This window comes from Arachis ipaensis, chromosome B05, assembly GCF_000816755.2.
Source record: "Arachis ipaensis cultivar K30076 chromosome B05, Araip1.1, whole genome shotgun sequence".
Classification (NCBI taxonomy): domain Eukaryota; kingdom Viridiplantae; phylum Streptophyta; class Magnoliopsida; order Fabales; family Fabaceae; genus Arachis; species Arachis ipaensis.
The window spans coordinates 44,228,044-44,240,847 of NC_029789.2; the positions used below are offsets into that span (position 1 = coordinate 44,228,044).

The 12,804-nt window shown below is 37.9% G+C and overlaps 1 protein-coding gene across 3 annotated transcripts; it reads left to right on the plus strand.

Annotated features, from left to right (window-relative positions):
* Nucleotides 416–7,773, plus strand: LOC107643600. 3 transcript variants are annotated; one of them, XM_021123723.1, is made up of 4 exons: nucleotides 416–948; nucleotides 3,267–3,499; nucleotides 4,059–4,878; nucleotides 5,261–7,773. In XM_021123723.1, the coding sequence occupies exons 2-4, from the start codon at nucleotides 3,269–3,271 to the stop codon at nucleotides 7,474–7,476; spliced, it is 3,267 nt and encodes a 1,088-aa protein (XP_020979382.1). In that variant the 5' UTR covers nucleotides 416–948; nucleotides 3,267–3,268; the 3' UTR covers nucleotides 7,477–7,773. The 3 variants fall into 3 exon arrangements, with proteins under 3 accessions (XP_020979382.1, XP_016202775.1, XP_020979383.1); XM_016347289.2 differs by having other exon boundaries at nucleotides 421–948; nucleotides 5,285–7,773; XM_021123724.1 differs by lacking the exon at nucleotides 416–948 and having other exon boundaries at nucleotides 3,368–3,499; nucleotides 4,234–4,878.

Genomic DNA, 12,804 nt, shown 5'->3' on the forward strand with positions numbered 1-12,804 from the left:
AAAAATAATTATTTTATTATAATAAATTTAATTATTTGCGTAATTCTATTTATTTGTTAGAAAATATAATTAATACATATAGGGAAAGTATGAGGAGCCAATGGAATATTTATACAATATGTACAATGGAGGTTTAGGAAATATTAGAGATATAATCATTAGTGTTACTCTTTTCCATCAGTTGAAGCTTTTGGAATGAGTGGTATCATGTATGGTATTAGAACGCTAGATCCGAAAGATCAAGAGTTCGATCCTTGGTGAACTCCAAAATTAATAACTCAATAACCTATTGTACACATCGTATAAATCGTCTAGCGGGATCCATAATTGATATTTTGTGTTTATGAAATCTTTGCAAGGATAAAAATAGAGGCATAGAGAGAGAAAGATAGAGGAGCGATAATAAAAAGCAGAGAATAAAAGGACCGGATGTTGACAAATTTCATGTCACTGTTCTTAGAAGGTCGTTTGTTTGGGTGAAGATTTCTTATCTGGGATCTCTCTCACTTCTCTCTCCTCTAAAAAAACCTCTCTCTCTCTCTCTCTCAAACCCCAAACAAAATTAAAAACTACAAAAACAAAATAAAATAAACCACCAATTTTGTTTTCTTTTCTTCCTATTTCTTTCTCCTCTCTTTGTGTGTTAGTGCAAGAGAGAGGGGGTAGTGGCTGGCCCATTAGATCGAAATCTTCTAAGGATTACGATCTAAGCTACTTCTTCAATGGTGTTGAAGCCGCAACCCCACTTTCTTATTTTTGTCTCATGATCCTTTTATCATTATTATTATTTTCTTTTAGTTTTAGTTACCCTTTTGGCTTCAACTACTGCTGATTCTAAAGGGGTCCTGAATTTCTTTTTCGGTTCTTTGATGGTGTTGGTGCCTTAATAGTAGAAAAATTCCTTGTGGGGTTTCTTAAGAGGAGGTGATTAGAGGATGTGGGTTTGAGGTAATTTACTCATATACTCTCTCAAATTTTTTAGTTTTAATTAATTTATTTATTCGGTTTTTTTCTCACTCCATATTTTTTTTTTGTGAGAATTTTTATTTTAGTACTTTGTACATAGTTTTGTTTTGACTAGGATGAGTAATTCTTTTGGTACCTGTTGTTTGAGCGATTCTTCCAGTGAACCTTGTAACATAGCTCTATATTCTTCTTCTTCTTCTTCTTGTTATTATTTTAATTTTACTTTGAATTTTGTGGATTGGAATGTTCTGATTATTGTTGCGTGGGTTTGTATGATTGTTGTATTCGATGTTCTTATTTTAATTTTGCCATTTCATTTGATTTCTTTTTTTATTCCTTGGATTGTTTTTTAACTCTAAATTGAAGTGAAGAACCTTAGTTCCCCCAAATTATGGATGAATTTTATGGTGTGCCTGGTTTTGTAACTGCTCCATTACAATGGAGATTTCTCATTTCAATGATGAGCCTATGATGTGTAATGGGAATTCTTAGTGCGTGTGATTACTTGGCCAAGTTCGGGGTTTAATGCATTTTGAACAGCACGGATATAAACTTGCACTACCTCTTCTCTTTTGTCTGTCGTTGTCACTCCGATTCATTAACTCGAAGATTTTTGTCTGTCAAAAAGTGACAATGGCAAACAAAAGGGAATGGAGGGAGTGTTATAAAAGCTCATCTAGTTTGCGTAGATTTGTTAGTATCACTTGTGGTTTTTCTGATTTATTACTATTTTTTCAGCTTCTTGTTATGGTTGGGGGTAATGGATAAATTTCTAGATGTTGTATGCGATTATTTTAAATGTGATTCAACGGCTGTGGTTATTACCATTTGCATTCTGCAAGTCAATGGCATACAAGTGGCATATTTTGAAGTGCCCTAATTTATAGCCGATATTTATTGTTCAAATTAAAGTTTTTCAACACAAAATTCTTTGAATACACGATTGGCATTTGTTCAATATTTGGACTTGGTTTGGTAAAGCTTTTTGAAAAGGTGTTTGCACTTTTTATCTCGTTTTGTGTTTGGTAAATAAAAAAGTTCATGTGTTTATGCTTGCAGCTTTTAAAAGGTAGGGGTGCTTTTGAAAGCACCTAAGGGGGAGCTTTTCAAAGTTGGTTTGTGCTTATCAAAATTAAAAAAGTCTTTAACTCTTTCATTTATGTCTATTATAGTATTTTTAAATTTTAAAAGTGATTTTACCAAACGCAATTGTTGTTGCTTGTGCTTATTGAAAGCCATTTTTAATTTGATTTACCAAACACAAATGCTACAACTTTTAAAAGCCATCTTTTAAAAGCTAGCTTTTATAAGCTATTTTTGAAAAGTAAAAACTTTACCAAACTAAGCCTTAATGTTATGAAGTGTTTCCAACACGGATAATGTAAGGTTGTTTCATTTTTCTAATGTTGCATTAGTATAGGCTTTAGAGACTAATACTGCGTCTATAGCATGCTGTCCTAAGTTGGAGCTAACTTGGGATGCATTGGTCTTCAACCAACAATTCCCTGATGTCACTGCTTCTTGTGGTAGTACAGTGTATCTAATACAATTAGAATCAGTTGCGCATGCTACAATTTTCTGATACTTCTGAAATCTGGAGTTGTAAATTTTTACAGGTAGTTTATGTAGTTGTGATTTTCTAAGTTAAATATATGATGATTCATAGGATTTGCTGTCTCTCCTTTGCACCTTGCTCACAACTTTTTTCAGTACATATGATATTATTCACACACCATAAGGAGCGTTGGGTTAAGTTTCTCAAGAGCTTGTGGTGTTGCGCTCTTTTTCTTCTTGTCTGTGTCTCAAATGCAATGAATGTGATGTTTTATATTTATTCATAAATTAACATGCTTGTTCTGATAAGATGAAATTAGCCTCAGCTATGACTTTATGAGCAGGTTGTTGCCTATTTGCTTGCTCTAGAAAGCTAGCAATCAGTTTATCGTTGTTCCTAATTACATGGCTTCTGTTTTAGTTGAAGAAAATCCACATTTACTTTCAGTATTAAAGTTGATATATACCATCCACATTCATATTCTATTTGCTCATAACATCCACATTTGTGGATATTCAAGGCCTCTAAATTCATGATACTGAAGGCCTTAAGCATCGGTGAATTGATATTGCATGCAACCGCATTGTATGTTTCGTGTTCTCAGTTTGTCTTTTGTACATTTGTAATTTGTTATTTGGTTGCTTTTTTGAACTTGTGTCTGTGGTTAGATGCAAAGCAGCATTAGTAAATGTTACTATTAATGCTAATGTGATAAACCCTTGCATATCTTTTTCATTATTACCAGGAATGGGAACCAAAGTCCAGAATTTTTCAGGGTATTACTCAATGAGAGATCTTAATGAGGAATCTAGTAGTTGTGGCTGGCCCCTTTTATATGGAGAGAATAAAGCACTGACAAATGGGCAGTATTATAATAATTACCTGCCAAGTTCTACTACTGCAGATGCGTGTTCAGTGTATGATAAGGATTTTGTGAAGCAGATGATGCTTGAGCATGAGGCCACATTTAAGAGTCAGGTATGGAGGGTTTAGTTTCTTAGTTTCTTTTTATCTGTTGCCTTATAACTTGAATAGTATGCATAATGTTATTGGGGTGTTATGTTTTGAGTCTTAGTAGTCTATTTAGCAACAAAAGAGAGGCCCGATTTATTGTATATTTGACTTTTAGAACAAATCCTCTAAAGTGAGGAGATTTATAAAGTAATAAAGTGAGGGGTTTATAACCATTAAATTTGTAACTTCTATCATGTATGAGCCCCACAACCTTGATTAAACTCCTACTTCCTTACTTTACCAATTTCCTCACTTTAAAGAAGCTTGATCCTTGACTTTCATGCTTCTTTAGAGCTTGTTCTATTAAAATGGGGCATTTTCAATTTTGCATTTGTTGTTGACCACTTAGTAACTTATTGACAATAATACAATATGTTGTTGCATGAACATGTTTAATCTGTTTTAGATGTATGGTTTTCTTTTATTATGACTCAAGTGATTTCTTGTTTGGCTCAATTTCTTCATGTGTCCCCTACGAGTATTGAACCTGTTAATATTGATTACACTATATATTTTCAATCAGGTATATGAACTTCACCGTTTATACAGAATACAAAGGGATTTGATGAATGAAGTTAAAAGGAAAGAATTACACAAAAACCATATACCTGTTGAAGCATCGTATTCCACATGTCCCTTGGCTTCTCAAATTACAACTGAAGATGGCCAAAAATCACATATCTCTGATTTTCTTGTAGGAAGCTCCACTTGTGCTAAAACATCCGCTTCGGCTATTGAAGGCATTCATACTCCTTTGGGGTCTATTAAAGGAATCGGCAAAGAAAGCAAACCATTTCCATCCACAAATGGGTCCAGTTCAAAAGATGTTGAGTTGCTTGAGTCTAGACCCTCAAAAGTGAGGAGGCGAATGTTTGACCTTCAGCTCCCTGCTGATGAGTACATTGATACCGAGGAAAGTGAAAAGTTTAATGATGAAAAGTTTAGTGGGCCAGCTATGTTTCTTCCTGATAGAAATGGTAATAATGGAAAGGAGCGTGTTGAGAAGCTTTTTTGTGGCAATGATGGGAAGACTGTTACCCTGGGGGAAACTTCCAAGTCGGAGCAATGTTTGGGAAGAAATGGTTTGGTCGACTTAAATGAACCTGTTCAAGTGGAAGAAACAAATGATTCTCCATATGTTGAGCTCCGAAACCATGATCCCTGTCAAGTGGCAACTGAATGCTCTGAGCAGTCTGCCACCAAGAAAAAGACACAGTTTTTTGGTTCATCCAGGGATCATTTCCTCAATTCACATCAGGGAACTGATAGTTGGGTCCAAAGTAATGGATATTTGGAGAACAATGGGAATGGAAAAGGTTGGATTCCATCAGTGGCTGATACAGGTTAGTTGTCTTCTGAGTTGCTTCATTTTTGTTTCTCCAATCCTCTGCCTGCTCCTCACCATTCTTCTTTAAAAGTTTCTATATTTGAATTTTGAATCCGGTTACCAGAGAAATTTCTTAGAAAATCTGATAATGAATCCAGGTTAGTATGTCTTACATTTTGCTAAAATTGCCGATAGAACTTGGAATTTTGTGGTGTCTTAGAGCTGATAGGTTATGTACTCTGTTCTGTTCTTGTTTGAAACTATAAAATTCTCCATATAATTTTAAATTATATCCCCCCGCCCCCTCTTCTTTTAAAATTATAATTTAGATAATCCATTTGTTTTGTGTATCTTCTTTTTTTAAGTATGTTCTTGCATAATTTATTTATCGATAGCAGCAACTACTTTTTCAATGTTGATAGGGCGTGTTAAAAGCAATCTACAATCCATCCCTCAAGTCTTGAAACTAGAGAAACCACATTTATCTTCCCAAACAATGCAAGATGGACATAGCAAAGTTCATGAATCCACATCTGATTATCTGATTGGTCAAAGCAAGGCTGATTTGTGGAGGGAAAGGACTGTTAATGCTTTAGATATCGATGAAAGAAATCATGAATACACTGTTAACAGGCATCCCAGTCTCTTTGCAGTTACACCTTCATCTGATTTATCTAAATCTTGGTCTAATCTGGCTTCTTCTTGGGAAATGGCAAATGGAAACCTAAACCAAAAGTTGATATCAGTTCAGAAACCTCCATTTTTAAAGGCATTGGATGCCTTGAGTAGGAGTTCTCAGTCGCATCAAAGCAATGGAGTTTTGGAAGCTAGTTGGCCTCTGAACATCAATTCAAAGCCTGACCCGGGTTTTCATTGTGATGTACCTGTACAGAATGGGTTTTACGCTGGGTTGTCATCGTATTGTTCCAAGGAACCATCAACAAACATCTCTTCAATTAGCTATGACCGTCTCAATCACGATAATGATTGTAAGATAATTCCTCAACATTTCCTCAACAATCTTTCATCAAAATCCTATAAGGGTTCAAATTCAAATTGCAACGATGTGAAGACTGGAAAAGGTATTGACTTGAATGTGTTGCTTTCAAATGGTTCATCCATGGATGGAGAGAAAGAGCACGAGGATCATGTTGTATTGCCTTGGCTAAGAGCAAAGACAATGTGTAAGAATGAGGTAGAAAATGCTGATAGGTGCATAACTATAGGAGAGTCAAGCTTCTCACATGTTGCTTCAAAGTCCAACAAAGGGAAAAGTGGACACCAGGGGGCTAGCGGAACATTTTTGCATATTGTTCCTTCCGTTTCAGGTTCTAATGAAATTGAGCAAAGGAGGATGAAGTTGAGTGAATTCTCTGGTAACAAGAAAATTCTTGGTGTCCCCATATTTGATATTCCTCATGTTTCTCCTAAGAAGGAGGTCTCTTCAAACACACCTCCATCCATGCCAATCCGTAATCCATGCGATCTAGAACCGGCGGAAAATAGTAGGAAAACCCGGATATTTGATATTAATTTGCCTTGCGATAATGCTGCTTGCGAGGATGCTGCTGCTCTTGAATTGGATGAAGTAGTGACTGAAACTATTGTTACTAAGGAAAGATCTTCAACATCAAAGCCCAACTCTAGGATTCAAATCGACCTGAACTTGAGTATGAGTGATGATGAAGCTTCTTTGATGTCTATTCCAAGTGCCAATGAAAAAGTGCATACAGAGATAGATCTAGAAGCCCATGCTGTTCCCGAGACTGAGGAGGATACTATAACTGAAGAAAAGCAGCTTGAAACTTCTCTATCATCAGGAGAAGGTCCTGAAGAGAAAGTTGAACAGCCACAACAGCCACAGGATGAACTTATGAGAAATGCCGCAGAGGCAATTTTTGCTTTATCATTGGTTCCTTGTGATCAAGTTGATGGTGTGATGTGTAGCTTGTTGGAAAGTCCAATGCAGGACCCGCTAAGTTGGTTTGCAGATTTAATTTCTTCTTCTAAAGACAATCTCGAGAGTACATGTGATGATTCGAGGGGAAAAGATGGTGAGGACAATGAGGGATGTTCGACTATTGTTCTGGAGGAATTGGACTACTTCGAGTCCATGACATTGAAACTGACAGAGACCAAGGAAGAGGACTACATGCCGAAACCTATTGTTCCGGAGGACCTCAAAGTTGAAGAAACAACACAATTGTTGCCTACTCGGGCAAGAAAGGGACCGGCAAGGAGAGGGAGGCAGCGGAGGGACTTCCAAAGGGACATCCTTCCAGGCCTTGCGTCTTTATCGAGACATGAAGTGACAGAAGACCTTCAGATATTTGGAGGGCTTATGAGAGCTACAGGCCATTCATGGCATTCAGGGTTAACTAGGAGAAATTCTTCTAGGAATGGCTGTGGCCGGGGAAGGAGAAAGGCGCAAGTTAACCCGTCTCCCCCTCCGCCATCTGTAGCCAATGAAACTTGCACTCCACTGATCCAGCAACTTAATAATATCGAAGTGGGGCTGGAGGATAGAAGCCTAACAGGCTGGGGCAAGACAACCAGAAGGCCGCGGAGGCAAAGGTGCCCGGCAGGTAATCCTCCGTCGATCCCATTAACCTAGTCACTGTTAGAGGCTTAAAAAAATTTTAGATGAGAAATTTTATTTAGGGGTATGAACTAGCAGGATCAGTTCCAAATTGACAGGGGAACACACATGATGATTGTTCCTTAGCCATGGGGATTTCTTGTACATTTTCTTCAATCCCGGATTCGGGTAAATATGCTTGATTTTCAACAATCTCCAGGTGATACAACTTGTATTATTCTTGAATAATGTTGCATGATTTGTTCTGATTATTATCACTTTATAGAACTCGAGATATATATATATAGTAAAATAGCAGTGTTGGTTAATCTGTTAACACGTCGTTTTATGTAGTTATTAGTGGAAATCAGGTACATATGTTGGTAGAGGACGAAGACATACTAGGGGTAAAATAGGAAAATAGAAATGTTGCCTTCGACCAAATGGGATATATATAATCCCTACTAATATTCTAGTGATTCTTTTCAAAATTAAATAAATAAATAAATAAATAGAAATAAAAGAACATCGAGCACGTGTAAAATTCTCTCTTGATGGAGTTTCATATTATTTCAAAAAGTTTAGAGTGCACATGACTGAATTGTTGATCAATCTAGTGCATAGTATGTGGTAGTGCATTTTATTCCTGTGCCATTCTGACGAAAATGCTTCCTGGGGTGCGGAAAATGAATAAATAATTTAATTTAATGTTGGTTGAAGATAAAAAAATTCTCAAAATTCAGAGCATAATCTATTACTATCTTTATTGAATAGGCAACAAATTCTTCCCGTTTAAATTTACTTAAATAAAATTGATTAATTTCAAATTTGGATAAAACGAAAAAACGGGTCCTACAACCTGTGTAAGTTTATTTCTCTTTTTGTATAATATATTTAATTAAATAAATGAATACAGAACATATCGATAAGTATGCAGTAACCCAATAAAGATAAAGGTCTACCAAATAAGGTGGCCCCTTTCTACCTATCCAACCTCATAAGAGGTTGAGTACGACGACATAGAACCAGCTCTTTTACATTTGAATAGGCAACTGAATCCTAAAATATCTCCTACTATCTCTCTACTCTATCTAGAAGGAAAATCTTAACAAAGTTAATAAAGAAAACCGTTATCCACCAATAAAGGTGAAACTACCCAAAAAGTTGGTTATCTATTCTACTATAAGTACCCTGACACTCCTTATGTATATTCAAATCCCAATCTACTAAAAACCTACTTAAATCCCTTGCTAACTTAAGTATCGGAGTCTCTTACAGGTACCACCCCCACCTCCTCACGAGGAACTCGGACGACAGCACCTCGACACCAGCACAAGTCGGATGCTGCCTCATAAAGAGTTTGGACCTCATGTTCAGACCCAAATCACCGTTTCAGGTAACCCTCAGAACATTGGCGCCATTGCCGGGAACCTGGAAGTCTACATTTGCGTATGGTGGACAACCAATATGAGGATGGTCACACGGCATCTAAGTTGGAACCAGAGCCCCACCATGACGACTTGACGTTAGAATTACCTCTGCCTCAAGAGAGAACAAACATCACCCATAGAGAAGAGACGTCGGGAAACCCTCATCCACGACAGATTCATTCAAAGGTCCACCCTTCCGAAGATGAACCTCCCAATCCGACGGAAATATTTGGATTAGTTCACGGCCATCGTGGACGATTAGAACAACTCGAGTTGGAGGTTGAGCGACAACGAAAAACAAAACGGGAATTACGAAGAGAAGTACGACGACGAAAAGAGTTGGAAGAGAAGCCCTTGAGATTAGAAGCCGACTTCTGAAGACGAAGCAATCGGGCATATCGGGAGGAAAGCCCTCTAGAAGGCGAAGATACGCTTGTTGAAGAGATCATGCGAGCTAGGGTTCCTAGAAATTTCAAAACTCCCGACATGGATCTCTACGACGGAACAAACCGACGATCCGATGCATCACCTCAGCAATTTCAAAAGTCGGATGTAACTAGCTGATGCCTCTGATGTGACTTGCTGCAAAACCTTCCTGACAACTTTGACCAAAGCTGCAATGAAGTGGTTCGATAACTTACCTCCCATGTCGGTAACTTGCTTTGACGACCTGCAAGGAAGTTCCTTACCATATTTTCAATATAAAAAGACAAAGTAAAACATGCTCCGAGCCTGCTAGGGGTTAAACAAGAAGTCGGAGAGACGCTCTGAGACTATAAGGAGAGATTCAACAAAGCCTGCTTGGAAATACAAAACCTATCTACTGAAGCAGTCATAATGGGGTTGGTTAATGGCCTTAGAAAAGGGCCGTTCTCCCAATCCATATCAAAGTGACACCCGACTTCCTTGTATGAAGTATAAGAGCGGGCAGAAAAATACATTAACATGGAGAAAAATTCTCGACTTAGAGAGCCTCCCCCGAGGCCCAACCTGTCCTACCCAACTCGGGACAAGGAAAAAGAAGCTAAGAAAAAGGAAGAGTACAACTCGAAAAAACTTCGAAGGTATCATAACTACACCCCACTCTGTTTTTGTAGATGTATATAGGGAGATATGCCATACGGAGAAGCTTCCATTCCCTCGTCCTATCAAACATAAAAAGGCAGGAAGTCGGACAGAATACTGTGAGTACCACAAGCTTTATGAACATTCTACCAATGATTGTTATGATTTAAAGAATGTCATAGAAAAATTGGCCAGAGAAGATCGGCTAGACAGGTACTTTTGGTTGAAAGATTGGACAACCAAAGAAAAAGGAAGAGATGAAGACGGAGGTCGACAAGAACATCCCCACAAACTCCTGAACAACACATACACATGATAAATGGAGGATTTTCTAGAAGAGGAATCTCAAAATCCTCACGTAAGAGGCATCTCAAAGAGGTGTACCAAATCGGGGATGACAATAGAATTTCCGATTTACCAACCATCTCTTTCACCAAAGAGGACGCACAAAGAGTGACTCCAGGGCACGATAACCTGGTAGTGATAACCATGATCCTTGCCAATGCAAATTTCCATCGAACTTTGGTAGACCAGGGGAGTTCGGCGGACATACTGTTTAAGCTCGCTTTCGACAAGCTTGGGCTAGAGGAAAAGGATCTAAAGGCGTACCCAAACAACCTTTTTAGGTTGGGAGACACGCCGATTCTACCTCTGGGGTTTATCTCATTATACACCACCTTTGATAAAGGCTCGAGATCAAGGACGTTAAGCGTCAACTACATTGTGGTTGACGTCATGTCTGCTTATAATGCCTTAATAGGTCAAGCTACTTTAAACCGACTAGCAGTAGTTGTCTTTACGCCTCACCTTCGCATGAAGTTTCCAACTACAGAAGAAATCGCCACCATAAAGGGAGATCAGAAGTTGGAAACAAAGTGTTACAATAAAGGCCTTAATTTAAAAGGCAGCCCAAATGGAAAAGAAGTCAACACCATCGAGCTCGGAGGTGTTCGAACTCGAAAGGAACTACGTCCCCAATGATGACATGTCATCATGTCATATTTTTCTATGCTTTTTCATACAAGAAATTGATAATTAGTGCTCAAATATTTCATTCTTTTGTGTTTAAATGGTATATTTCCTTGATCTTTTGATTTGATAAACTTTGTAGGAAATAAGAAGAAAAAGAAGCAAAAAAGCACAAAATAAGCTAAAAAGGAGAAAAAAAGAGTTTTGGGACACACTTTGAAGTTATAGCACACTTTGAGGCCTTAGACCACGCTTTTAAAAGCGTGGCCCATGACCAAGTAGCGCTCAAACAAGGCACCAGTGCCCAATTTGAAGAGAGCGCTAAGTTAAAATAGTTAACTTTTTCGGGTTTTTTCTAGCCTTGTGACAGCATGACCATGCCTCGTTCAAAGGGCCATAACTTGAGCTACAGATGTCCAATTGATGTGCTTCCAGTTGCGTTGGAAAGCTGATATTCAGAGTTTTCCAACGATATATGGCAATCTATATTTGACATGAAATTGAAGCACAAGTGATAGTCATCTTTAAAGCCCAAAAACCAACCAAATATGAACTCACCATGGTTCGAAGAAGGGGTCACCAAGAAAAGCAAGGCAAAGCACTCAAATTGGGACACCCAAAGCTCGAAATGGGGAACAAGAGGAATGAAAGAAAGGGCGCTACGTGAACTTAGTTCACTGAGCGCTATGCTTCACAAATTGTTGGTTCCAAAATGAACTCACCGTGGTTCGAAGAGGGAACCTCACTCCAAGTATAGCGCTACGTTAAATGCTCTAACTGAGCGCTATGTGGATGCACTCAACTACAAGGCCAACGCTCAAATCTAAGGAGCGCTACGTTAAATGTTTTCACTTTTTCATGGCCAACAAATGAAGAGAAGAGAAGTGCACACAAGGCATATGTAGCGCTCAGTTCACTAACTTAACTGAGCGATATGGGTGAGGCTTGGCAAGAGCCTGGGACAAGGGAGTGAGCGCTCAGTTCACTAGCTTAACTGAGCGCTCCACTGGAGCATGGCTCCAACCCAATTCAAACCAAAAAGCAACCTTGACCCATGCCTCCAAACCAATTGAACCAAGGCCAACCGGACCCATCTATCTTCAAATCCAAAGCAACCAAAGCCCACATCATCACTCAAAGGCACAAGAGATAGTTAGAATAGGAATTTTATTTAAATTGTGATTTGTTTTAATTTCATTTTAATTTTGTAAAAAGCCTATATAAGGCATCATTTTCATTTTTTGTAAGGAGGCTGGCTCTGCTAGAGAGCATTAGGAGTAGGGTAGAAAGCTCTGGTAGAGAGCTTAGCTTCCTTTTCTTTTATGCAATTTTACATTTCTGTTATACTTGAATTCAATTGAGCTTTATGCAATTTCCATTTCTCTATTACAATTTCCTCTTCTGCTACAATTTCCTTTTTGCAATTACACACTTCAGTTTACATTGAGCTTGAATTTAAATCTTCTGTTCCAATTGCTTCAAATTTACTTTTATGCAATTTAATTCTTCTGCAAGTATTCTGCATTTTACAATTCTTGCTGTGATTTGAATTTACTCTTCCTGCACTTTAAATTTCCTGTCACTTGTTCTCAAGATCTCTTCAATTGCTTGCTCTATTGCTTTCTTTAAATTTTCAGCACCCAGCCCCCCTTTACTTTTCATGCAATTTACCTTTCTTCTCATTTAAGATTTTTGCCAATTTACTTTTCTTGCTCTTTAAGCTTCTGCCAATTTAAGCTTCTGTTCATTTACTTTCTGCAATTTTAAATTTCTTGTCATTTACATTATGTTGCTTCAATTTTCACTCAAATTATCAATGTTAGCTTGACTAAACTAATCACCCACTAAAGTTTCTTGATCCATCAATCCCTGTGGGATCGACCTCACTCTAAGTGAGTTT